The following is a 23,562-nucleotide window of genomic DNA, read 5'->3' as shown; positions in this document are numbered from 1 at the left end:
TTACATACAAATTGGTGAAAGGGCCAAGAATTTCCAGCCATTCAATGTCAGGAATCCTTCTTTTTCAGCTAAAAAAAAAGTAACAATAAACCCAAGGCTGTTTCTTGGACAGGTGTGGCCTCATAATTCATTACTTCATCTAATGAGATGATTCCAAGTGTGGCATTTAAAACTAGACTCTTGAACCTACAACACGGTCAAAAGAGCGCTTGGTAAAATAGGCCATATTGGGGGAAAAAAAAAAAAAAAAAAAAAAATCCATCTGAAAGCCAGCAGGAACACTAGGAATGACCAAAATGAACAGTTTGGTGTATCCCCGAGAACACAGTGGTGAAGTCAGCGACATTAAAAGACGTCAAAGACGAAACTAAGATCAAATTTAGTAGGACAGTCTCCTCTTTCCGTCATCTGTTTTTACGCCTTGGCTTTTGTGTGCTTACTCATATTTCCATGGCCTCTGAACTCTTTAAATGGGTCTCTCTTCTCATTTCTGTATCACTCTCCAACCCGTTCCCCTGATCTGAATTAAACCCGTTCCAGTGGGATCATCTCTGACTCACTTACATAAGTTTTGAATCAGGCTGGGGTTGCGTTCACCGTCCCAGTCCCCTTTCTATAATACGGCAAGGCTAAGTTTGTACTGTCACGCCCCGGGGGACGCCTTCACACCACAGAAGCACCAGCGTTATGGCAGACAAATTTCAGAGGCTTCTTGGAAAGTGGAGGCTGCTCCATCACATCATGTTGACATCACCAGACTTCTAAGTTTTGCTTTCAGAGGAAAATACTGACACATGAAAAGAGGAAACAATACACTGGGTATGGTCCATACCTTTTATTCAGTCTTGACATAAAGGTATTTTACATTCACAGAAAAAAAAACAAAAAAAAACAACAACTACAAGATGGATTCATCTTCACTACAGTCACTGCTGTTGAAGAAATATAAAAAAAAAATAAAAATGTTTATGTACAAGTGGGGAGATGATGGGAGCTCAGTGGGGTTCGTTAAGCTTCCCGTGGAAACGTCACACCTGCTCGCCGAGATCCAAAATCCGAAACTTGTCCAGGTTGTAGAAGCAGGCCTTCACGACTCGTCCGCCGAAGTATCGACCGTTCAGATCCACCACGGCTGCAGAGGAGCAATGTGTTAGAGTCACACTGTACAACTGGATAAGAACTAATAAAAGAAAGGAAAAATACCACGTACTTAGTGTGTGAGCTTTATCCCAGCTGTTCTGGGATAAAAATCTGTCCTTTTTGCTTAAATAGGTGACTAAAACTAAATGTCCAAGAATAGTTTAATCAATTTTTTCCTTTTTTTTTTTTCCTTTTCATGTGACGGAAAATTGAATTGAAGAGAATCAATGCAATCTGTTGAGTTTCTTAACCGACTTTTATTTTTTATTCTTTAAGAAACAGCATTGTATAAAAGCCTGCTAATCTGGATTTTAATTGGTTTGATTTAATTGGATTAGGATTAGATTACAATGACAACTAACCTAAATTGGCCTGTAAAATAAAAACAAAACAAAGAGAAGAGAAGAGATACAGAAGACTAAAGAAAGGTAGAACGGTTTGAAAATGTCAGTTTATCTCTCATACTTGACTCATTACCAGAATCTGTAAGTAATATGACATTAGCGGCATTCCGTGTTTGCCAAAACATACATGGTGTCCAGCTGAGATATACAGCTGTGTGCACATCAACCGCATCATGATCACACTGCAGCATATCATCCAATGCTCTGTACATTCAGTGACAACACTCTGTGTGCGGGTCACACAGCACAGTTTATTTAGCTGCAAATACTGTCACATTCTGAATTTCTTGGCAACCGGATTTAGAGGAGAAAGGATATTCCACCGCAAGTAGGGAACGCTTAGCTTAGCATGAAGACAGAAGGGAGAATACCGGTAGCCCGGATCTGTCCAAGTTTATAAAAACAGGACCCATTAGTATATGAGCAGAGCTGGACGATAAGGCAAAAAGTCATATCACGATCTATATATATATGTATATATATATATATATATATATATATATATATATATATATATATATATATATATATATATGTGTATATATATATATACATATATATATATATACATATATATATATATACATATATATATATATATACACATATATATATACATATATATATATATATATACATATATATATATACATATATATATACACATATATATATACATATATATATATATATACATATATATATATACATATATATATATATATACATATATATATATATATATACATATATATATATATACATATACATATATATATATATATATATATATATACATATATACATATACATATATATATACATATACATATATATATATATATATATATATATATATATATATATCAGTCGATATCAATATATATCACAATATAAAACAAATTACTATTTTGTGAACTTTAAATGTTCTGTGTTACTCTTAATTGAGATTTGAAGATATCAGAAAGTTAATTGCTCGACATTATTTGCAGTGCACACTACTCTGTTTCGTAACAAAAATTTCTCCATACCACCAAACTTTTCAGGCCCTTCTTATCAACAATGTCATCCCGTACGCATTGGGCTGCGTCTTCCGTCGTTTCTTCCGAGGGAGCACTCATTTTGGTTTTTTTATACGGCTGCAGCAGCACAAACAAACACGCTTCGACTAGCTGCTGGCATGGTTCTATTCCAGCCACGTGATTGGTTCAGCGCGGCGCAACTCTCGTTGTCATTGCCTATTCGTATTGTCCGTCAAAAGATGGACGGATGTAATCTATCGAAAAGGATATCGACCATGTTTCATAGCTCTATCAAGGAAAAGTGATTCCTCGATAGCTATCGTTTTATCGCCCAGCCCTATATATGAGATTTTTTTCCCCATTGTTTTAACCTAAAGTATGCACCCACTGGGAGGATGATCCCCACAAAGCAATGTAGTGACACATAAAAAGGGCAGTAACGCAGCTTTAAAAGCTTCAACACAAAGGAAGTAAAATGTTTCATCCAGCAAAGCATAATACACGTTTCAAATCAATTCCTTTTTTGTCACATTAACATATATGGAGACATTATTTATGTGTTACCATAATTATACCCCTTCAACAAGCAACAAGGCTCTCAGCAACAGACACAAAATAAACTAGAAGTGCTTTTGAAAGGATATATGCTACGTTTAGACACTAACAATTCACTACAATGTATAAGATGCTTCTTTAAGTCAAGGATGCTTCCTAGGAAGGATGGGACCTTCCAAGTTGTATCCTTCTTTGGCTAGAAAAGACTTCTGCCTTGAAGTTCAAATCCTCAAGACAGAGCAATCCTAACAAGTGGGCATATGTGATGGCAATGGTCACATGTTCAATTACACCGCACGCACGCCTGAACTGACATGGCTGTTAAACAGCTTGTAGCCGTTAGCTGTTCCCTTACAATGCTAACAGCTTTACGGTTACACAAATACAGTGTAAACAAACCAACAAATTTTTTTTAATGCATATTGTGCCAACCTCGGCCCATCGTCTGTCTGCACCTTCTTTGAGGTGTGCAAAGGATCGTGGGTGCTTTAAGAACACAGAGGATACACACGGGACTAAGTTCTTAAAAGGATCCTCATCATCAGAGCAGTCTTTCCCTTTTTGACGTGGTATGCTAGAAACATGGTCGTCATAGATCTTATATTTGAGTTTGAGAGGCAGGCATAAAATAATACCAAAAGTACCATTGTTTCCTAAAAGAGATATAAGCAGTCACCCAAGCCAGTGTATCCCAATCCAGGTCCTCGGGTGCCCTTGCCCTGCATGTTTTACATGTTTTGCTGCCTCAAACACACCTTATTCAAATGAGTGGATCTTAACCTTGATGAAGAGCCACTGAATCAGGTGTGCTGGAGCAGGGAAACATGTGGGACATGCAGGGCGGGGGGGGTGCCCCGAGGACCAGGACTGGAAACTTTGGGCCTCATGCAAGAACCGTTCGTACGCACAGATTTGTTCTTAAATCGTGCGTACGAGTGATTTAAGAGAATTGGCGCATTCACCAATCTTTTCGTATTTTACGTTTTCTTTCAGGTACAAACAGAATTTACGAGTGATCCAGAGCTGTCGTAGGAGTTTCGTAAAATAGTCCGCTGCAAACTGCTCTATAGCCCAGGGAAGGCATGCCAGATTTGCGCAATATTGCCATGAACGAGGGTCTCCTACAACCTGAACCAGCCCAGGCAGACCAGAAGGTGTGGTGCCAGAAGACCCCCCTCATGGACCACCCCATCAAAGAGCCATCATGATGAGGCAACAACTGATTGCACGGCTTTAGTTGCAGTCATCGAGCGCCTGCCCAGGGCGAGACGTTTTTTTTATTTGTAAACCATTTTCATATCAAACCATTTCTTTATTTCGGTGACACAACAGGTTACATGGAATTAACAGCACTCGTAATTGCTTCCCATTTCTTCGCTTTAGCAGGTCCCATAATTCCACTGCTGACTTTGCTAAAAATGACAGATTTTCCTTTTTGGATCTCTGAAAGCAGAACTTCCTCATTTACGCAGGTGGTTTACACACTTTTTCCCAAGTTAAGAGCGTTTGTTGAATCTGACGTGGCGTGTTCGTACGAGAAACTTCACTTCAAGGGGACAAGGAAATACCTTTTGCAAAAACAGCTATTCAAAAGAGTGACCACTGCGCAAAACGTATTTGTGAGAATAAAATGTGTAATTGAGTTATTCAAGGCATCACTTCAGCCCTTAAGGGGACTTATTATGGGCAAATCCCCTTTGTGCTCTAGAGCATTTTATAGTTAATTTTGGTTGCTACAACCAAGATTAGCAAGTTTCATACACACCTAAACTTGTGTTTAAATACATGTAAATTTCTTAAGAGAAAATCTGAAAAACTCAATTGGAATGATCTCAAATATTATGTACAGTATGAAATTAGATTAGAACTATACTATTGGCCGCACCCCCCCCCTATTAATATAACATTAACAGAGAAAGCTCCAAAATAGAGCCAGGCACCACTTTTACAGACTATTTAGTGTTATTATAATGCTCTTAGGAAAGTTTCGCTCGCAAGATTCCTTGATTTTCGTAGCAAACAAAGCATTAGCTTATTTCACCGACGATTTAGGTCAAGCTGAAGCTGGAGCGCCCTCTGCTGGATCTTGCCATGAACCTACAGCTTGACGTATCCGCAGCCCATCCGCTAAAGCACTCAAAGGCTGTCGTTTTTTATTTCAAATGGGTTACTGATGTCCGACCTTCAGTCCTAACCGGTGGATACTCTAGGAGGTCCCTACACCAGGCCAAGTATATTAGCTTTATATTTTGCCTATAAATACGAGTAGTGCTGATTCTCAGTACAATCTTATGAAGGCATGACATAGCTTGGTTTCAATGAAAAAGTTCAATGAAAAAAAAGCAAAGGAATTCAAATAAGGCTAGGAGTTTGATGCCATGCAGATACCCTGACAGTGAACAAGCCAGTATGTGGAGAATTTTTTCAAAATGGGAGCACTAACATGTTTCGTTAGCATTTATAGAAGCCTAATATAATCGTGTAAACTGCCACTTTAAACTAAATCCTTAGGCCGGGCTGAGTATGGCTCTCTGAGAATCTGTCCTGCTTCCTGCGAGCTGTGATGTAAGCGCGGTTCTGCTGGTGCCGCAGGGAGACGGTTGGGTTGCTGGGCTACATGTGATATAACACCGCAGGGAGCAGAGTCTCACCTTGTTTCAGATCTGGGCCAACTCATTTAGAATGGGACACACTTTCACCCGCATTATTAGAGCAGTTATACAATCCAATAAAGAAAGTGACGCACATTACATGAGGTTGATCTCCAGATTTGCAGCCAGAATAAGTTTTGAGCATCAACAGAGCTCCAGATGTTATGTCCGACATATTTTTGAGGTAACATGAACAGCAAATTGGAACAAAACTATAGTTTTGACTGCCAAATAACCCAAATAAGTGAGTAAATACTGACCTTTAATGGCCGATTCCACCCTCTCAAACTCCAGAAATATCCTGACGGCTTCATCGTCTGACACTTCTGCGATCTGAGGGGGTAAATGACATCAGATTGACTGTCCCGTTTGATCAATTTGACTTTGTCTAGTTGAACTTTTCTTTTCTCACCTCAAAAATAACACATTTGACCACTTTGCCGTATTTCTCGCACTCTTCTTTGGTCTCGCCCTCCAAGTCTTCGTCCACCTCTCCTCGGCCCACCATGTTCTACGACACAAACAAGGGCATCGCAGACTTTAACGGGAAATCAGGGGGTAATAACATCCGATTTAATTAGGTTTCATCTTTTACTTTCATTTAGCAATTTCATGAACTAAATGTTATACTGCCAAGCTATTTTCTTTGACTCAGTGTTCAAACGTCTCACATAAATTATGTGATGCAATATAGCAAAACATTTAGTGACAGAAAAGACAAAAAGAAAAGGACAGACACAGCGGTAAGAAAAAAACAAAGCACTTACCCTCAGCAGAACCACTTTGGTCGGGTTTTTCAGGATCTCCGTCAGCGGGTTCATGTCAGACTTCTTGGAGTCTACTGATTGGACGGATAAAAGTCAAAGTTTTCCTCTTTCCTTTACAAAAGAACATTCACAGGCCACAAGTATGCCAGATGGAGCAACTGAAGGTGTGCAACAATCACCTGGATTGTATGGCATTGTTTTAAGATGAGGAGCTCGACTAAATACAGGTGATAAATTAAACTAAACTAAACTACTCAGCTGTTGTTCTCCGGTTGCCGACCTGAGGTAATGTGTTCTTTTCTGACGTCATGCTGCCTGGTAAAATTGCTTAGTCAAGGTGGTGAGTCGTCGGCCGGGACCAGGGGTTTTGTGCGGATAGCGTTCCGTCGGGTGGCGGGTACTTGGAATGGGACGGGGGGGCTGTTAGAGCAATAACGAAGCTGTTTAAGAGCTGTAACACTTTTTTATTTACATTATTAACTATTTACATTAACAACCAGTAGGTGTCGCAATTCAATGTTATCAATGCTGTCTTTTATTGTCTGAGCCTGGCAAAGCATTATTACTTCGGTTTAAAAAATAATTTTTTTTTAAAAAAATTAAAAAAAATTTTTTTTGGGAACGTTGGCAAGGCGGCAGTGCGAGTTTGCTAAGGCGGCCGCCTTAACTATAATGCGCTGCGGGAAACACTGCTGGTAGCATCATAATGTCATAACGCAGCGCTGGTTTTATTGTGTTATTGTACTGCTGAGAAATGACTCAAGCGGGTCAAGCGAAGTAATGTTAGTACGCAGTGTCCCAGGAAAACTGGCAAAGCAGCTGAGAGACGAAGGCCTTGTGCCGACAAACTATCACAAACAAACGTTGAACAGGAAAGATGAATGCAGTTGTCGCTTTTGATTCGCCAGCAACGAGAAGAGGCTTTACCGCTTAATTTAATGATGTATTTTATAATCCAACTTGGACGCGAGGAAGAACCAGGCTGCGGTGAAAAAACAAACAAACAACCAAACCTGGACACGGATGTGCTGGCCCATCAGAATTGACATGAAATTCTGCCACCATCTGTCCGGAAACTGACACGCGGCAGAGAAGCAGAAGAGTTCGCAAAGGTTGAGACTTTTTTTGAGTCTTCTAAAAACCTATTTTGCATGTCTACGGTTTAATTACATGTTGTCTGTTAACTATAACTTCTGAAAGATTAAAGTAAGTGCGGGCACAGACTACAGAGGTGGAGAAAAACATTTGGAAAATACTTTTTTGGAAGTGTAACACGAGTTTTAAACCCCTTCGCATTCCAAGAAAAGTGACCTAAAACGCTTTTATGTTGCGTTTACCGTCCTTTCTGCAGCATGCCAAGATGCCCCATTTGATCTGTATTTTTCCGCTACTTTCTGACACCACTCCAAACAGTTTTATCAAAAATAACAACTGATAATGACAACGGTCGCATAGGCGGTATATCTGAAGTGGTCGGCCAAGCTCAAGACACCAGAACATTTACCAGCAGTCCTCAAACTGATAAATAATTGACATGTTGTGTCCTGAGGGATGTACTTGGAGTCCTGGCTGTCACTTACATTTCAGAGGGGGATATCTAAGAGTGATTATACTCACATGCGACTTGTCTTCATTCCGTACAGTGTTGATAACAAAGTAAAACTCATGCAACGGCGGCAGTTTCGCCAGAATTAAAGCAGTAATGACCCTTGCATCCCTACTTGACATTTAGTGGCCATAAGCAAACAGTATATCCACTTAGCCTACAGCTAATTTGTGATGGCACCTTTGGTAGATTTTGCTCCATTTAATTAGCATCTATGGGTTGGGAGAATAAGTGAAAAATATAAATGGGGAAAACGCAGCAGACCTAAGTACTTGATGCTAAGAAAGAGTCTGAAGGAGGAAAATTAGGGAGACTTGTATCTCAGACTGCGCTGGCAACAAACAACATGCAACAGTGGTGAGAAAGCAGAGGGCACCAAAATCATCAAAAGAAGTTAAAAATGTTGGGCAGAGGACATGCATCTAAAAACCAGGTGTAGTTCTGTGTGGAGATCCGTCACGTCAACACGCAGAACTCCCCAGTGAGCTTCAAAAAGGCACACGTCTTTGCTCCTTCCAACATACTTGGGTGTGACAACACGCATATGTAAAGCACATGCAAACGCACTATTAGAAGAACCAACAGAAGCTGGGTGGCAAATTGTGGAGAGAGAAAATTGGAGAAAAGTGGAGGCCAACCTGAAAAGCCTCCGCCGGAAGTCTCGGCTGCACCTGACTGGCTGGACCCTGCTGCTCAGTCGCACGCACAAAAACACACGCACACCCATACACAAAGGTCACTGAAAAACATCGACCTGATGCTAAAATATCACTGTCAGAGAAAATAATACACATGAAAGCATAAAGAGAGAAGCAGATGTAGGCTGGACACAGACTGAGACAACTTAAACACGAGTAGCTTCTGATGCAGCTGGCGGATAAAAAACGACTTAAAGCAGATAGATTGAGAGAAGACAAAGGGAGCAGTAGAAAGAAAAGCACAAGGGGGGGGGGGGGCTTACGTTTTTCTGCAGCGTCGCCTATGATGATCTTTCCACCTCTCTTACTGGTCTTCTCCACAGACAGCGCCGTGCTCAGGCCCTGCTCGTGCTTCCCCAGGCCCTGGCCTTCTTTGAAGCCGTACTTCTGCATGATCTTATGGGCCACTGTACCTCTGTTTGGAGGAGACATCTTTTACTACACTTTTTTTTCCTTTTTTTTTTTTTAAAAGGAATTCATTTTAAAGCATCTAATGCGGCTGCTTGTTGTGTGCAGATGTTGGTGTGAGGAAATGTGCTTCCCGCCCACCCCATGTTGGCCAGGAAGGAACTGGTTGGTCCCGGCGGTGAACGTGGCCGGTCGGAGTCCTCGAACATAGGTGGAGGGATGGCCGCCTTTGAGCCCCTGGCAGAACGCACGTCATCATCGTAGGAAAATGAAGCGGAGCCTAAACACACACAGCAGCAACAACAACAACAAAAAACTCCTATTAAAAACACAGCAAAGTCTGTTTGGTTTATTTAGTTGTATTTTAAGTTCCTCGGTCGTATCGTCCAGACAGACAATGCTGCCCCCTGCTGGACAATCTCTTGCTTTTTCTTCAGGCTGGTATCAAATCAAATCAAATTTATTTATATAGCACATTTCATGTACAAACAATTCAAAGTGCTTTACATAAAATAAAAGCATTGCAGCGGGGAGTGGAAGAAGCATTAAAAATACATAAAAGAATATAAAGAAAAACTATTAAAATAATTTAAATGAATTTAAAAACGAGCAACAGTCCAGATAAATTCAAAGATATCGTGCAGATTTCATGCATAGACACATAAGAAAAGAAATGTTTTTAACCTGGATTTAAAAATGTCTACATTTGGTGAAAGTTTAATCTCCACTGGCAGTTTGTTCCACTTGTTCGCAGCATAACAGCTAAATGCTGCTTCTCCATGTTTAGTCTGGACTCTGGTAGTTTGTCTTACACATGAAGATGACTTTAATCTATACAGTTTCCCTTTAGTAATTTGCATAGATAAAATCTATTAGAAGTACTTTCATAGCTGCCTAAATAGCAGCTAAAATATATTTACCTGGTTTGTGAATTCAGATAAATTCAGCCTCTTTTTAACTCTCAAATACCACCACTATTAATATCCTTGTGGATTTCTACCTGCAGCAAACTCATGTTTCTGCTGAGCCTCGGCTTCTGTTGGTTTGTACCGACACTGTGGACGTTTAAAAGGTTACAGCTGGGGTCATCATTACTTACCGTCTCTGTCCACAAGAGATGAAGGGGGAGCGATGGCTGCTCCGCTCATACCTGAGTGGGACACAGAACCCTACGATAAGTTCTTGCTCAATGTCAAATGAATACAGATGTTAACTCATATGGCCGTGTGACAAAGAATCCTCCTTCAATTTTAAGAGGACATGATGGTTAGAAGAAAAAAAAAAAAAAAAAGAAAAAAAAATTGTAAAACTAGCTTGTAGAACCACCTTTAGCAGCAATAACTTGACGTTATTGTTTTCTGTATGATGCTACCCGTCTCTTTCATCAATGTGGAGGGAATTCTGCACCACTCTTCTGTACAAAGTAGCTCTCTTAAGGTCCCACCACTATCTTTAGAGAGGCTATCTCAGTGTAATATGTCATGTGCTGTTGTTCATCTGAGGCTGTATTTCATTTTAAGACCTGGTAAAACTGCCCGACTATGCATCAGGTACAGTTCCGTTCTCTGTCATTCAGTGTTTTAAAGGTGGCTCACATAGCTATAAAGTGATTACTTCCTACCTACTCTGAAACAACAGATGCCATATCAAATGTGAAAGGCCAGCTATACAGCTTACAGTTTGTCCCGTTTAGGCTACTGTAGTATGAGGCAAAAGCCAGCGGCATGAATGCCGTAAAGACAACATAGTTATGAAAAGAGCTCTAAATTTACACCCAACAACACGCCAAATGCAGGCTGAAATTCATTTTGGTGGGTGTAAATGAAGACTTACTGGCCAGTTTAGCTGGTGATGAATGAAGCAAATCGCTTTGTCCCGGTAGGGCTATCCCTACATTTCCCATGAACACTATGCCCTGACGTATCAAACATACATTGGCATAGTGCGGTGTGTTGTTTACGTGGTGTACTGTCTGCCCTCCTGAACAAAGTGCAGCTGAACGAGGAGCAAAATTTAAACCCAAGTGGCGTGTTGAATGAAAAACAAAAATGTGCCGGTGGCGAGAACGAGGCCGGCTACAAGAAAAGAAAGGAGGCAGGGGAGAATCTCGACGGCAAAAGAGGAGGAGAGAAAGAAAAAGAGGCCGCGAGTGGCTGGTGTTCGACCAGAATGTTGACTTTGAGCATGTTGGACAGCCAAAGAGTTATTTAAGTAATGTGAAAAATCTACGAAACTAAAGTTTACGGTAGGTCGCTTCAAATGTGTTAAAAGTTACTTTGTTCCTTGCTGGAAAAGAGAGCGTTAAGAGAATGTTGACGTTGTTTGGCATTTTAAAGAAAGAACTTTCTGCTGGTGATTAAAAAGTTCAGTTAGAGCCCTGGTTATGAATACAGCGCGTCTGTTCATAGATATCCCAGAATGGAATGGAACTCACTTCTTTTCCTCCGCTCCTTCTCGTACTCCTCCTCCTCTTCAGAGTCTTCCTCTGCTGTGGGGAAACGGGAGAAACCGCTCGGAGCGCCACCTTCGTGCCGGTCTTTCCTCTTCCTGCAAAACACCGAGTTCATGTTTTTGCCGTTTATCTAGTTTTCTACATGGCAACTCAGAACCCTGTAGCAGATGCCTTGCTTCGTTTATGGCTACAAACAAAAATGTATACATGTAAGTAAGAAAAGACACACGCTGAGTCGGTATTGTTTAGGCTGAGTAACTTTTCTGACTCCGAATGAAAAAGCATGGCAGTACTTTTCCCTCTCTTCGATCTCCTTCTGCCGCTCCTGCTCCCTCTGCCGCTGTCGCTCCTCTCTGTGGCGCTTCACCACCTTTTCGTAGTCATTGGGGAACATGGGGTCGTACTCGTCTGCCAACGGGATCAGGACGTCGCCGGAGGAGAAACCAGTGGGGACTGCATCCTGGAGAAAGCGCAGTGCAAAACGCAGGACATGGCAAAGTTACGTGCAAATGTCCTGGCTCTGCTCGACCGTCTCAGATTCAACTGAATCAAACGATAAATAAAAAGATGAGTGAGCCGGACCTTGAGTCCAGCTGCATGTGGAGGAGTGTCTGTGTTCTGTCGCTCGTCGCTGGAACCTCCTCTCTTCAGATCGATGACGGGAGCCAAGACGGTGGTCTGCTTCATCCGCTGAGTCTACATACACACAAACAAATCCACTGTTCCTTTGTTCTAACTGTGCGACACCCAGAATCATCTTCAATGCATCTAATAATATCTTTGTAGGCTATTTGCCTTTTATTTAGACAGAAGAGGTAGACTGGTGACAGGAAATCAATAGACCCAGTAAGTGATCCAAGATTAGAGTTGGACTGTTGGTACATATGGCGCACATTCTACCAGGAAAGATGTAGATGCAGATCTGCGTTTTTTGCTCTCAAAGTTGGACAGGTATTTCTAACCTTTAAGATCAGATGTTATTTTGCATAATCATAAGCAGGGTTTCCCTTCACCAGTACACAGGGAGTACAACATCCTAAACGAAAGGCTGTTGATCTCAACAGGGATCTTTGAAACCTATCGAAGAATCTGTGGCTCACAGACATCTGTCCCGAAATCGGGTTTCCTGATACTGGTACGTACCTCATTTCTACCCAGGGAATATTTACGAAGCAAAAGCCTAAAAGCCAGAAGAATTTGCTGGCAAAATTAGGGTGACAAAGTCATCGAGTCAAGATTCTGGTTGTTAGCAGACAGGTTTGTTTCCTGGCCCTCATCCGCAATGCAAGACCGAGAGCGTTGTTACACATTGTTACACACTGTTACACACACCTGGTCATCTCCGGAGGTTTCATTTGTAATTGTCAAACAATGAGTTTCCGCTGACATCAGCATCATTTATTTAACCGCAAATCTCTACAATGCAGAGCTCGAGTTAAATCAATACTTTGTAACTTCTCAAAAAGCCCATTATGGAGCTCCCCCTACAGGCTTGGAGGTAATGTACGGTTAAGACACTGTCGTAAATCTCTTTCTCTTCCTTGCTTCATCAGTCAACGTCTTCTTCTGTTTCTTCGGTGCCTCTGCCATGATGATCGTACTGACAATGTTGCGCTAGCTTAGCCTTATACCTGGGAGCGTGAGAGGGGTCTATTTGTTTTTGCGGTAGGTGTGCCAGAAAGCAAGTCGAAGTACTTCCGCTCAGCTCCCGGGCCGGTCCAGCAAAGTTACATCGCGCAGTTATTCCAACTCAGACCCCCGAAGGGCATAGGAGACAGGCCAATCGTAATATTAAAACTCATTCTAGCCGCACAATTTTTTTCAAACTGTTATTTTAAGGTAGAAATGTTATATAGTATTGCTTTAACTGCATATTTTCTTTGACATGATGACAGAAAAATCCAAAATCCATACTTCATTCTAACAGATTAGAAAACAACGGATTAGCAATCGATGTAAGTGCAGTACAAAGAACTCAGTAAGACTGTTAGATTGTTAATGACAGATCAACCTTTATCATTTGACAACTGTCTTAAACGTTTGTAAAAGGGGGCGCAAAGCACCCTAGTTTCACAATGTTTGTCATGGTCATTTAGTTTTGTTTGAAAAACCCACATATTTGCACTTTCATGTCCCAACTTCATGCTCTGACAGACCAAGTTACAGTCTGCAGTCTGTTTTACAATCACGTGCCTCCTTCTGTTTTGCTCATATCAAAATACTTGTTCAAATTCTGTGGTTTAATGTACCTTGGCCTGGGTCAGAGCCGCCTTCTTCACCTTCAGCTGAGACTGAAGCAGCTTGAAGTTCTTGGACCAGCCTTCGGTCTTGGTGTCACTGGCACCCACACCGAGGTCATCGTACAGCGACATTGCCGCCCGTCAATTCTCCTGTTACCCACAGAAACAGGGGAAGCTATCATTTCTCATTTGGCGGTCTCATTCATTTCAATGGCATCACTCCGCTCTTCCCTACTTAGGCAGAAACAAGGTTATAGTAACAGAGCAGCTTAGATACAAATTTATAACTTCACTATTCCTCTCTAATATTTGTGTAAAAAAATTGCAGCACCAGGAGAGCCTGGTGACTAATGTCGCTAGCTAGCATAAGCTAACGCTAAAGTCTGCTCCAAAAGATTTTATATTTAAAAAAAAAAAAAAAAAAACAGCCTTTCGGTTTTTTTCAACCTGTTCCCAACTTATCAGTGTTAGGAAACTACGGACTAACCATTGATTAGGTGCGTTTTAAAATACATTTGAAAAGGTTTTGAGGCACATTTCACATACCTCCGCTCCTCGCAGTGCGTGACAACAACAAAACTATGCGCGACAGTCACCAACGCTTTCCGACACTTCACGCTCGAGCTCAATCACGTCGTCTTCCGGTGTTAAAAAAAAAAAAAAAAAAGTTTATCATAAAAGGCGGGTCGTTGGCTATAGCAAGGGTGTGGTTAAAAAAAAAAATTAAAAGCGAAAGTGTGAGTCACGTCATCTCACTGTGGCGTGAAGTAACGATGGTCGCTACTGCTTTAGGATTATACAGCAAACATGTTTTAATTGACCACAGAGCTGTAAGATGGATGGATTTTTCGCCGTTATAATGGTTTATCTGCTCGGGTGCGCGCGACTTTCCAGCGGTGGTAAGAGCAAACCACGCTCATCCGCTTTTCATATGACATCCGCACAGAATCATTGCAAACAAATGTGCTTTTTTTTGTGTGTTTATTTGATCAATTACTTGACTTGATTTTGAATAATACACATCTGTACACAGCTTGAGCTGTGTCATTGTTCTTCAGTTGAGCTGCTGGTTCATATTGAATACATATAATGTTGTTTTGCAGCATTAAAGACTTTCTTGTGCATATATAGATATTTTACTCGCTATGTGTATGTTTTGTGCGTGGTAAGTGCAAACACGCTTAGATTACTCCTGAATACTTTTTATTTTTAGGAATATTTAAGAATAAAACAGCCACGCAAAGCCAAATATTTGCTTATCTATTATGATTTTTGATGGCCTGATTTTGCAGAGTCGCAGCGACATTTCTCATGATATTTCTCTCTCATGACTCCATCGTTACCTCTACAGTCAGCGAGGGGTTTTTTTCTGCATGAATGTGTGAGAAAAAATAATTCTTCTAACAAAAGAAATACTAGGTAAACTGCTCAGACTTTTTTTTCTGCTTTGGTGCGCGCGACTCTTCAGCGGTGGTAACAGCAAACCACGCTCATCCGTTTATGAGACCCAAAAAGAACCATTGCAAAGAAATGTGCTTTTTGTGTTTGTTTATTTGATCAGTAACTTATGAATAATACACACTTTGCTCAAGACTACTGTGAACTGTGACAGTTTTAGATAGCGTATTCCCAAATTCTAACAATAGCAATATAATAACAACACAGACCTATGAATTTGTGTATAATCCAACAAAGTGAGAATAAAGAGCCTCCTCTGTTTGTTGGATCATCAGAAAATGTAACAGATAGACTTCATGATTATTAATCTAGGCAGGTTTGAGTTTAACGTAAGAACTAACAATAACACATTGATTTCATGTGTTATCTATCAATAAAGTGCCAAAGAAATGCAAACATCAAAAGCTTCGCAGTGTTCAAAATGTTCAACTTCAGTTCCAAGACCAAATTAAATCGATCCATCAATCGTTTTGTGCATCTCTGCACCCATGTTGTGATTCTGTCATATGCTGATTTTCTTTTTCTTTTCTTTCAGCCAGCTGTCCGTGTCCAGGAATCCCCCAAAGGCCTCTAACAAAGCCTCCACCGCAAGACTGCTTCCAGATAAACGAGAGTTTCCGCTATATTTGCATAGAGCGTTACGTGAGGAAAGCGGGGACATCAAATCGCATCGTGTGCACGAAAAGTAATGGAGGTGTGGAGTGGACCACATTTAATCTCAAGTGTATACGTAAGAAAAATCCATATTCTGTTTTGTCGTTGTTGTTTGTTTGTTTTTTTGGTCTTTGGCAAATTCACTTTTAAAGGTAAAACAGTAGATCAAGAACTGCCTTTGTAAAAGAAAAAAAAAGCTGTCCGCACAGGAATGAAGGAAATAAAACAGTCACTCTTCTACCCCAGCAGCATCTCAAGAAGAGCTCTGATTTTAAAGTATCCATAGCAACGCAACATCCTTTGACTGTAAAGAACATTTCTTAATCGTTCAACTGTACTGCTGTGAAGAAAACATCAGAGTGGCCTGACATATGATGTGCTTTATGATATATTTCATAAGTCGGGGGCATGAAAATCCTATGAAAAATCACTGCTTGGCTCTGTGTGGCATGAACAACACAGGTAGCAGCGACAGATTCAGTTTGTGGAAATGATCCATTGAGCAATCCTTTATAATGCAAGGAAACATAAAAGAAATGTTAATAATGCTACGTAGGTGAGAAAACATTTGTGTCCATTCAAAACTGCTTCATTGGGAGTTATTGAACAAAACGATACAGTTAGTTGCATATCAGATGGAGTTGTGAACTTGTTACACTTTAGCTCAATCATCTTAGCAGAGCACACAGGTTAAACTGATGATTAAGCTGATGATTAAATTGCCTTCACTTGTGTTTCAGCTGATCCAAAACTCCCAACACATCCACAGAATAGGACTGGTAAGTATCTGTTTAAATAAATCCAAAGTAACAGTGTTAGCTATGTTGCTTTGCAGCATTAAAGACTTTCTTGTGCATATATAGATATTTTACTCGCTATGTGTGTATGTTTTGTGTGTGGCAAGTGCAAACACACTTAGATTACTCCTGAATAGGTTTTATTTTTAGGAATATTTAAGAATAAAACAGCCATGCAAAGCCAAATTTTTGCTCATCTATTTATGATTCTCGATGGCCTGATTTTTGCAGAGAGTGGCAGCGATATTTCTCATGACCCCATCGTTACCTCTACAGTCAGTGAGTTTTTTTTTTTCTGCATGAATGTGAGAAAAAAAAATGATTCTAACAAAAGAAATACTAGGTAAACTGCACAAAGACAATCGTGAAAAAAAAATTAGCAAAGTTATTGCTACAAAAAAAAAGTAAACAGCTTTCATGTCTGACTAGTGGTGACGTTTAAATTGCTCTATTCCATGGAAATCATGCCAGCTAGCTTGACAAGTGAACTTGTGCTTGCAAGCGGGATTTTCTCTTGCAATATGTGTTGTAAAAGCAGAAGATCAGTTTACTGGCACAGTTGAGTTGAGCCTCAGTTACTTCAAGCCGGAAGTAACAGCAAATCAATGCAGCTGGGTTTTGTTTAACTCGGGCATGTATGCTGTAAACTAAACCCAAAATAGCTTCAGCACATACTCCACAGTTCCCATCCTGGACTTTGGCTATGAACTAACAGAAGACGCTGGAACACAGAATAAGAATAAAATGATATGTAAATGTAAATGTATTTTATTTATGCAGCCCTTTACAAACAATCCTTACGGTGTACCAAAGTGCTTTACAGCAGGCAATAAACAAAAAGAGGAACAAGTAAAAACAAATAAAAACAACAAAAGAACAGTGAAAGCAATAAAATACAACAAAATCAAATGAGGTTTTCAGAGGACATTTTTAAGAAAAGCTGCTTATACGGGTGAAGTTTGTTGTTGTAATGGCAGGTTCCAGTGTGGTGCTGAATCAGACGTTATAGGAGGTCTTCCCACTTGTAAAAGTACAGTGAGATTTGAAGTTGTGGAGATGATTGGTGGAGATATGCTGGGATGCATACGAACAGATTTTTGCAGATATTTACTTTTTTGAGTTGGTAGTCACTTCAGAGCCCCAAAGATAGAGAAGAAAAGGGGATTTCTATCATGATATGTTCCCTTTAAAATGATCAAATACACAAATGATGAGATAAGAAAAGATGTTGTAGAGTTCTCTAATGACATTTTGACATATTTTGGCAAGAAACGGGCAGGTGTAATTGATAATCTTACAGACGGTCACAGCTGGTAGTGGTGGTGGTAAAGGAAGGAGGGGAACTAATAAATTTCTGTACAGCAATTGAGGCTAACAGAATATTAAAACAGTGTGAAAAGACTAACAAAATTGTGCATTTAGATCAGTGGGTGCATGGCATGTTAACAAATAAGTACGTTGCTCACTGATGAAAGATTCTTCAGTGTTAACTGAAGAATCCGTCAATGCATGAAACGTCACGCCACGATCGTCCAAATAACAGCATGAGTTTGTTTTCTCCAACAGTGGTCCTAGAAATAGTGGTGATGGTAAAAGAAGTTCCACCAGTGGGGAGACCAAGTCTTGCTTTGGAAATAGCACTTAAGCAAAGTTCTTTTATCAGCAGAAACTTCCACTGGTGTGGAGACGGTCTGGAGCGTGAGCACCTCAGTGTCCCCTTCTGGAGGGACAAACAGCGTGGAGCCGACACCACAAGGTAAATGTACATGTACTTCATTTATACAGCCCTATCCTAAATAAGTAGGTTTTTAGCCTAGATTTGAAGAGGCCCAGGTCAGAAATAAGACGCAGTTCGACGGGGAGCTTATTCCAGAGCCTGGGGGGCAGCGACGGAAAAGGCTCGGTCACCCCAGGGTTTGTATTCTGACCTGGGCACTTCCAGCAAAAATTGATTGGTTGACCTCAGAGCTCTACCAGGATTGCGGACTGTTAAAAGCTCAGATAAATATGATGGGGCGAGGCCGTTAAGAGCTTTAAAAACAAATATTAAAAGTTTAAAATCAATTCGATAAAGGACAAGAAGCCAATGGAGGGAGTTAAGAGCAGGAGTGATGTGCACACGTCTGTTAGTGTTGGTTAAAAGACGGGCAGCAGCGTTTTGCACAAGTTAAAGGGCGACTGAGAGAAGACCGGGAGACGCCGACATAAAGTGCAAAAGTCTAACCTTGAACTTAATTCAATTCAATTCATTTTTATTTATATAGCGCCAAATACAACAAATGTCATCTCAAGGCACTTAGATAATAAAGTCCAATTCAAGCCAATTGGAATTAAATTAATTGTAATCATAATTATTCATAAAATAATCCAATTCATTCATATAGAGTCAATTCAAAAACAATTTCCTTGCTAAGGAAACCAACAGATTGCACCGAAACTTCTTTATTTTTGTTTGTTTTTCGGTCCAATCTCCCGTCCGAACTTATTAGGGTAAAGGCTCCAGCATCCACCCTGCATAAAAACACTGCAAAGATTAGAAAAGGAGAAGTTTGTTATGAGTCCGACAAACAAGTTAACAAAGACATTTAACCACAGCTGTGAGAAGCACTGTTCAGTTGTGCTTTGAAGCCTCAAAGTGGTGCAGAGGATTCAGGCTTTAACTGGGGTTCCTCCCTATATGTCTATTTTTTTTTCTCTCTGTGCTTTAACAGTGATGCAGACCACAGTAAACACCTGCACAAAAAAGAGCCCCACGCTCTCACCGACCTCCTCTGAGGACGTCATCTCAGCCCGAGCATCCAGCTTCGGTAATTTCATCGCAACCTATATTATTACACTGTTGACATTTGTAAAAGGATAATCATAGAACTCCAAGCATGTAGAATAGATATCAAATGTTGAAAGTGAGACATTTGACTTTTTTCATCAAAAATATGTGCTTATCTTGTATTGGATGGGAGCAAGAAAGTTAGGACAGTGTCATGCTTACCACTGTGTAGCATTGCCTACTCTTTTAACAACGGTCTATAAACTTGGGGGAACTGAGGAAAAACAATTTTTGGACCTTTCGGGGGGGGGGGGGGGGGGGGGGGAATGTTCTGATGTTCCTGTTTTTGTGTGATATATTATCCCAGCTGCTCAACAGTCCGGGGTCTTCTTTGATGCGTTTTTGCATTTCATTATGCACCAGATGTTTTCTGTGAGTGAATGGTCTGGATTGCTGGCAGGCTGAACTTAGCGCTCATATCAAGTCAGACGATCCTTCTGCTCTTCAGTGTCATTAGATGAGTTTTGTACCAAAGAAGACAGCAGCAACAAATTGCTTCTTCTTTCAACTGAATCTTTGAACTGGAACCTGCATTTGTGGACAATGATTTTTGGAAGTGTTGCTGAGCCCACGCGGCGATTTCTGAGACAGATATGTGTCTGTTTTTAATCCTTGCTGCCTGAGAGCCTGACTATCACAAGCCTTCGAGATTTTCTGAATATTTTGATATCATGTAATGGTAGATGATTCAAAGTGTGTGAAGATCTTACGTTGAGGAACATTATTCTGAAATTGCGCCACAATTTTTTTCAGATTGCTGAACCTCTGCCCATCTTTAGTTAATAGACTCTGCCTCTCTAAGGTGCTCTTTGTTTTGCATTGTACTCAATTAGGAGAAGCTTTAATCCAAGGTGTTTTAAAAGTGAAAAACAAATTCTGGGCAATGTGGGATGCGGTATCAGTATCAACTTTTAGATGCATTGCTGGCGTCGAATTCAAGATGAGCTAATATTTTTCGTGAAATAGCAAAAATGTGTCACTTTCAACAATTTATGTTTTTTCTATGTTTCATTGTTACTAAGGTAATTATTTTTGATATTTAAAAATCATTACATTCTGATTTTATTTAAACAGATAACAGATTAGAATAGAATAGAAATACTTTATTCATCCCAAACTGGGAAATTTCTTGATTTACTTAATGTTAAAAGTATAGAAATAAGGTTTATTTATAACTCTCTGTGTTCAAACAATTCATTTTTGCTAATTTTCCTTTCTATTTTTTTTGACGTACTGACTAATACATGCAATACTGTTTAAGCCCCTGTATTCTGTGGGCAAAAAAGAGAATCAGGAGCAAAAAGGGAAATTGAGCATGTTTTTTTTTTTTTTTTTTCATAAGAAACAAATGTGAAAGCAGCGGCCATCAGCTTGTCAGTGTTGATCACGATCTGTGCTTTGACTGGCCTCAGCCTCTTTCTGTATCGAAGGTAAGACAAATGAGGTTGGTTATCCATCAGTGATCACTGTCATTTTGGTGGTTGTAATCGGTCTTGCCCTTGACTGTTGTCCTTATATCCCAGAAGGGTCCATAGGAACCCTTCGCAGCAGAAGGCAGACGAAGTGGAACCCATGAATCGTCCAGTGGAGCTGGAGATGTAGCACATGTACCCTGTGACTTCGAGCTGCCACAGAAGAGCAACGGGGTGTTAATGGAGGAAATATTTTTAAACATACGAAGCCATTGTGACGTCACCCATCGGTTTGTGAACAGCTGGCCTGCACCATTGTGTTTTTTGTTTTTTGGGGGGGGAGAAAACACGAGCTCATTTTCATCATGTTGACTTTGGGGGGGGAAATCACCATTAAAGGTGCACTCTTATTGGGTGGAATGAGTCAGAAACTTAAAGAAATGTGTATCCTTGGAAATTTGAAGGCTCCTATTCACCAAGATGGTCATCAGTTCAAACCGAGGACCATATATCAACTCTGTCAGAACTGAAGAAGCCTTTCAGATGTCAGGTGAAACATCTTGAAGAACCAAGCAAGTCCAGTTAATTAAGCTCTTAGGATCTCTTCTTATCTACTTCCACAACCAGCAGACCAAGCAATGCCAAAGCCACCCCCACAACAAAGTTCTCACTAGCCATATGCCTCTGATGACAGAATGAGGAATGAACTTTTTTTAATGTTTTGTCTTCTGGTTTCTCTTATGCACAGGCGTAGATGGCACATGATAGCTGGCAGTTGGACATGATTGCTGTGTTCAAATGCTAGTTGCTCGCAGAAATGCTTACAACATGAGAAATCCAAGCTTTGGCCTTTTACCCTGTTGGCTCTTGACGGTAGTTTGGTTTAAAGGAGTCCTTAATCCGTATGAATGAAGAGGAAACTAAAATGAGACTAACTGAAACAAGAGAAAACCCAGCAGTACTGTCGGTGGGGAATGTGTCGCTGCTCCAAAGAACTATAAAAACAATAATCGTCATGGATTTATAAACTCATCGAATGACTTGTGGAGGGATGAGTGGGAAAAAAATGTACTTGAATGGGAATCGCAAAGGAGCCAGAGATTTCTTATGTCAACATCCTCATCGGACAGGATGGTGTGTGTTTCACCATCTAAACCCATGTGGCAGACAGGATGTCCCAAATCATACTGGCTGGTTGTATTATTTGTCATTCCCATATCCCCATAAATGCATAAAACCAAACCTGACTGCTTTTTTAGTTGATTTTATTTTTGCTCCTCTAGAATACGCCTGAAGATATGTACATATTTTTTGTTCGTGCTATCTAATCCCATGAAAAAGTAGACTAACAATTAAATAATCGAGTTGGCATGTATTCTCTCTGAAACCAAAGCCTGATATTGTATATTCCTTTATACCAACAGAGCTCGACTGAAACCTTAAACAGAACAAAAGTGAGACACTTTGTTGCACATGGCAAGATCTGTCTTCGTCATCATAAACAGTCTTGTTCCTTTTGAGTCCGACCCACATGTAATGTACATGCCTGTGCTTATTTATTCCTGGGTTTTAAGAAGAGTTTTAAAAATAGATTAACTAATTGTTTAGTTTTGTGTTTTTGGCTGCATTGATTAGTGTGAACTGTATACATATAGGCTTTATTAATCAATTTTACTTTACTGAGAAGATTGTATTATCAGAATTATAATAAATAAATTATGAATATATTTGAATTGTTTGATTAAAAATTGTTTTGAGGGGGGAAAAAAAGGTTTTATTGTTGAGACCTGATGATGGTCTTTTTTTGTTTGTTTGTTTCGAGAATGTGAGGGATGCTAACATAGCAACATTTTTTTATGACCAAATATAAATGAAAAAATAACTATCCCTTCGGTCCTACATCAATGAGTCATTTATCTCCACTGCATTTGTGGTTTTAGCAGATCATCTTGATAGCTACACCCAAAAAGCTACATGTTGACAGGATGTTTTAAGCTTTCTACAGAAAATTGTGGCTAGCCTGTTTTTAAATCAAGCTATCAGCTGAATATTAGGTTTCATGTCATTGCTTATTGTATTACTCAAGCATAGACAAAGTGTTTTGCTCAATATGGTACTGTTTGGCCTCAAAATGGAGTGATTTCCATCTCTGAAGGTGTTATACCTTCTGTTGAGTAAGATTACCCAGCTACGACTCCACCTAGCTTGCTAGTTTCTCCACGTAGCATGCTCGTTTTACCTTTATTACTACCAAAGCTTACTTTGAGATTAAACCATTTCATTTGCAGTCATCAACATGATTATTATTAATATTATTTTTAATTAAAACCATAGTAATTTAAATCAAGTGGAATTTCTCGGTAAATGTTGGTTAGGTATGTCTAGGGCCACAGACGAGTCCAAGTTTCAGCTGCTTCCTTGTTGTTTGTGAAGACCATCCAGGCTGTTAGCGCACGGTGTAAGAGCCAGCA

The 23,562-nt window shown here is 40.1% G+C and overlaps 2 protein-coding genes across 7 annotated transcripts; one reads left to right on the top strand and one right to left on the bottom strand.

The window, feature by feature from the left end:
- Positions 1-820: 820 nt before the first annotated feature.
- Positions 821-14,578, bottom strand: rbm17 (RNA binding motif protein 17). Of its 2 annotated transcripts, none has more exons than XM_075472067.1 (13): positions 14,490-14,578; positions 13,953-14,093; positions 12,286-12,399; positions 11,997-12,163; positions 11,686-11,798; positions 10,351-10,401; positions 9,393-9,531; positions 9,107-9,258; positions 8,784-8,834; positions 6,540-6,613; positions 6,185-6,283; positions 6,033-6,105; positions 821-1,132 (listed from the first exon to the last, which is right to left on the bottom strand). In XM_075472067.1, the coding sequence occupies exons 2-13, from the start codon at positions 14,073-14,075 to the stop codon at positions 1,029-1,031; spliced, it is 1,260 nt and encodes a 419-aa protein (XP_075328182.1). In that variant the 5' UTR covers positions 14,076-14,093; positions 14,490-14,578; the 3' UTR covers positions 821-1,028. The 2 variants fall into 2 exon arrangements, with proteins under 2 accessions (XP_075328182.1, XP_075328183.1); XM_075472068.1 differs by having other exon boundaries at positions 6,540-6,610.
- Positions 14,579-14,655: 77 nt separating this feature from the next.
- On the top strand, positions 14,656-22,818 carry il15ra (interleukin 15 receptor subunit alpha). Of its 5 annotated transcripts, none has more exons than XM_075472063.1 (8): positions 14,656-14,842; positions 15,937-16,131; positions 16,796-16,834; positions 17,084-17,131; positions 18,519-18,608; positions 19,564-19,659; positions 21,022-21,109; positions 21,203-22,818. In XM_075472063.1, exons 1-8 carry the CDS (start codon positions 14,779-14,781, stop codon positions 21,279-21,281), a joined length of 699 nt encoding a protein of 232 aa, XP_075328178.1. In that variant the 5' UTR covers positions 14,656-14,778; the 3' UTR covers positions 21,282-22,818. The 5 variants fall into 5 exon arrangements, with proteins under 5 accessions (XP_075328178.1, XP_075328179.1, XP_075328177.1 ...); XM_075472064.1 differs by having other exon boundaries at positions 18,516-18,608; positions 21,206-22,818; XM_075472062.1 differs by having other exon boundaries at positions 18,516-18,608.
- The last annotated feature ends 744 nt before the right edge of the window (positions 22,819-23,562 follow it).

Source organism: Odontesthes bonariensis, chromosome 8 (assembly GCF_027942865.1).
Source record: "Odontesthes bonariensis isolate fOdoBon6 chromosome 8, fOdoBon6.hap1, whole genome shotgun sequence".
Taxonomy (NCBI): Eukaryota; Metazoa; Chordata; class Actinopteri; order Atheriniformes; family Atherinopsidae; genus Odontesthes; species Odontesthes bonariensis.
The sequence above is the reverse complement of the archived record's forward strand: the minus strand, read 5'-3'. Positions and strand labels throughout refer to the sequence as shown.

Bases quoted from the DNA above. Each gene is read 5' to 3' on its own strand.
- rbm17 (XM_075472067.1), bottom strand. From the start codon at position 14,075: ATGTCGCTGTACGATGACCTCGGTGTGGGTGCCAGTGACACCAAGACC. The intron at 11,799-11,996 runs GTACTGCCATGC...GGTGTTTTGCAG, and splicing joins GAGATCGAAGAGAGGGAAAA to GAAGAGGAAAGACCGGCACG. The intron at 9,259-9,392 runs GTGGGCGGGAAG...TCCTCCAAACAG, and splicing joins TCCTTCCTGGCCAACATGGG to AGGTACAGTGGCCCATAAGA.
- il15ra (XM_075472062.1), top strand. From the start codon at position 14,779: ATGGATGGATTTTTCGCCGTTATAATGGTTTATCTGCTCGGGTGCGCG. The intron at 17,132-18,515 runs GTGAGTTTTTTT...TTCTTTTATCAG, and splicing joins CATCGTTACCTCTACAGTCA to CAGAAACTTCCACTGGTGTG. The intron at 19,660-21,021 runs GTAATTTCATCG...TTTTTTCATAAG, and splicing joins AGCCCGAGCATCCAGCTTCG to AAACAAATGTGAAAGCAGCG.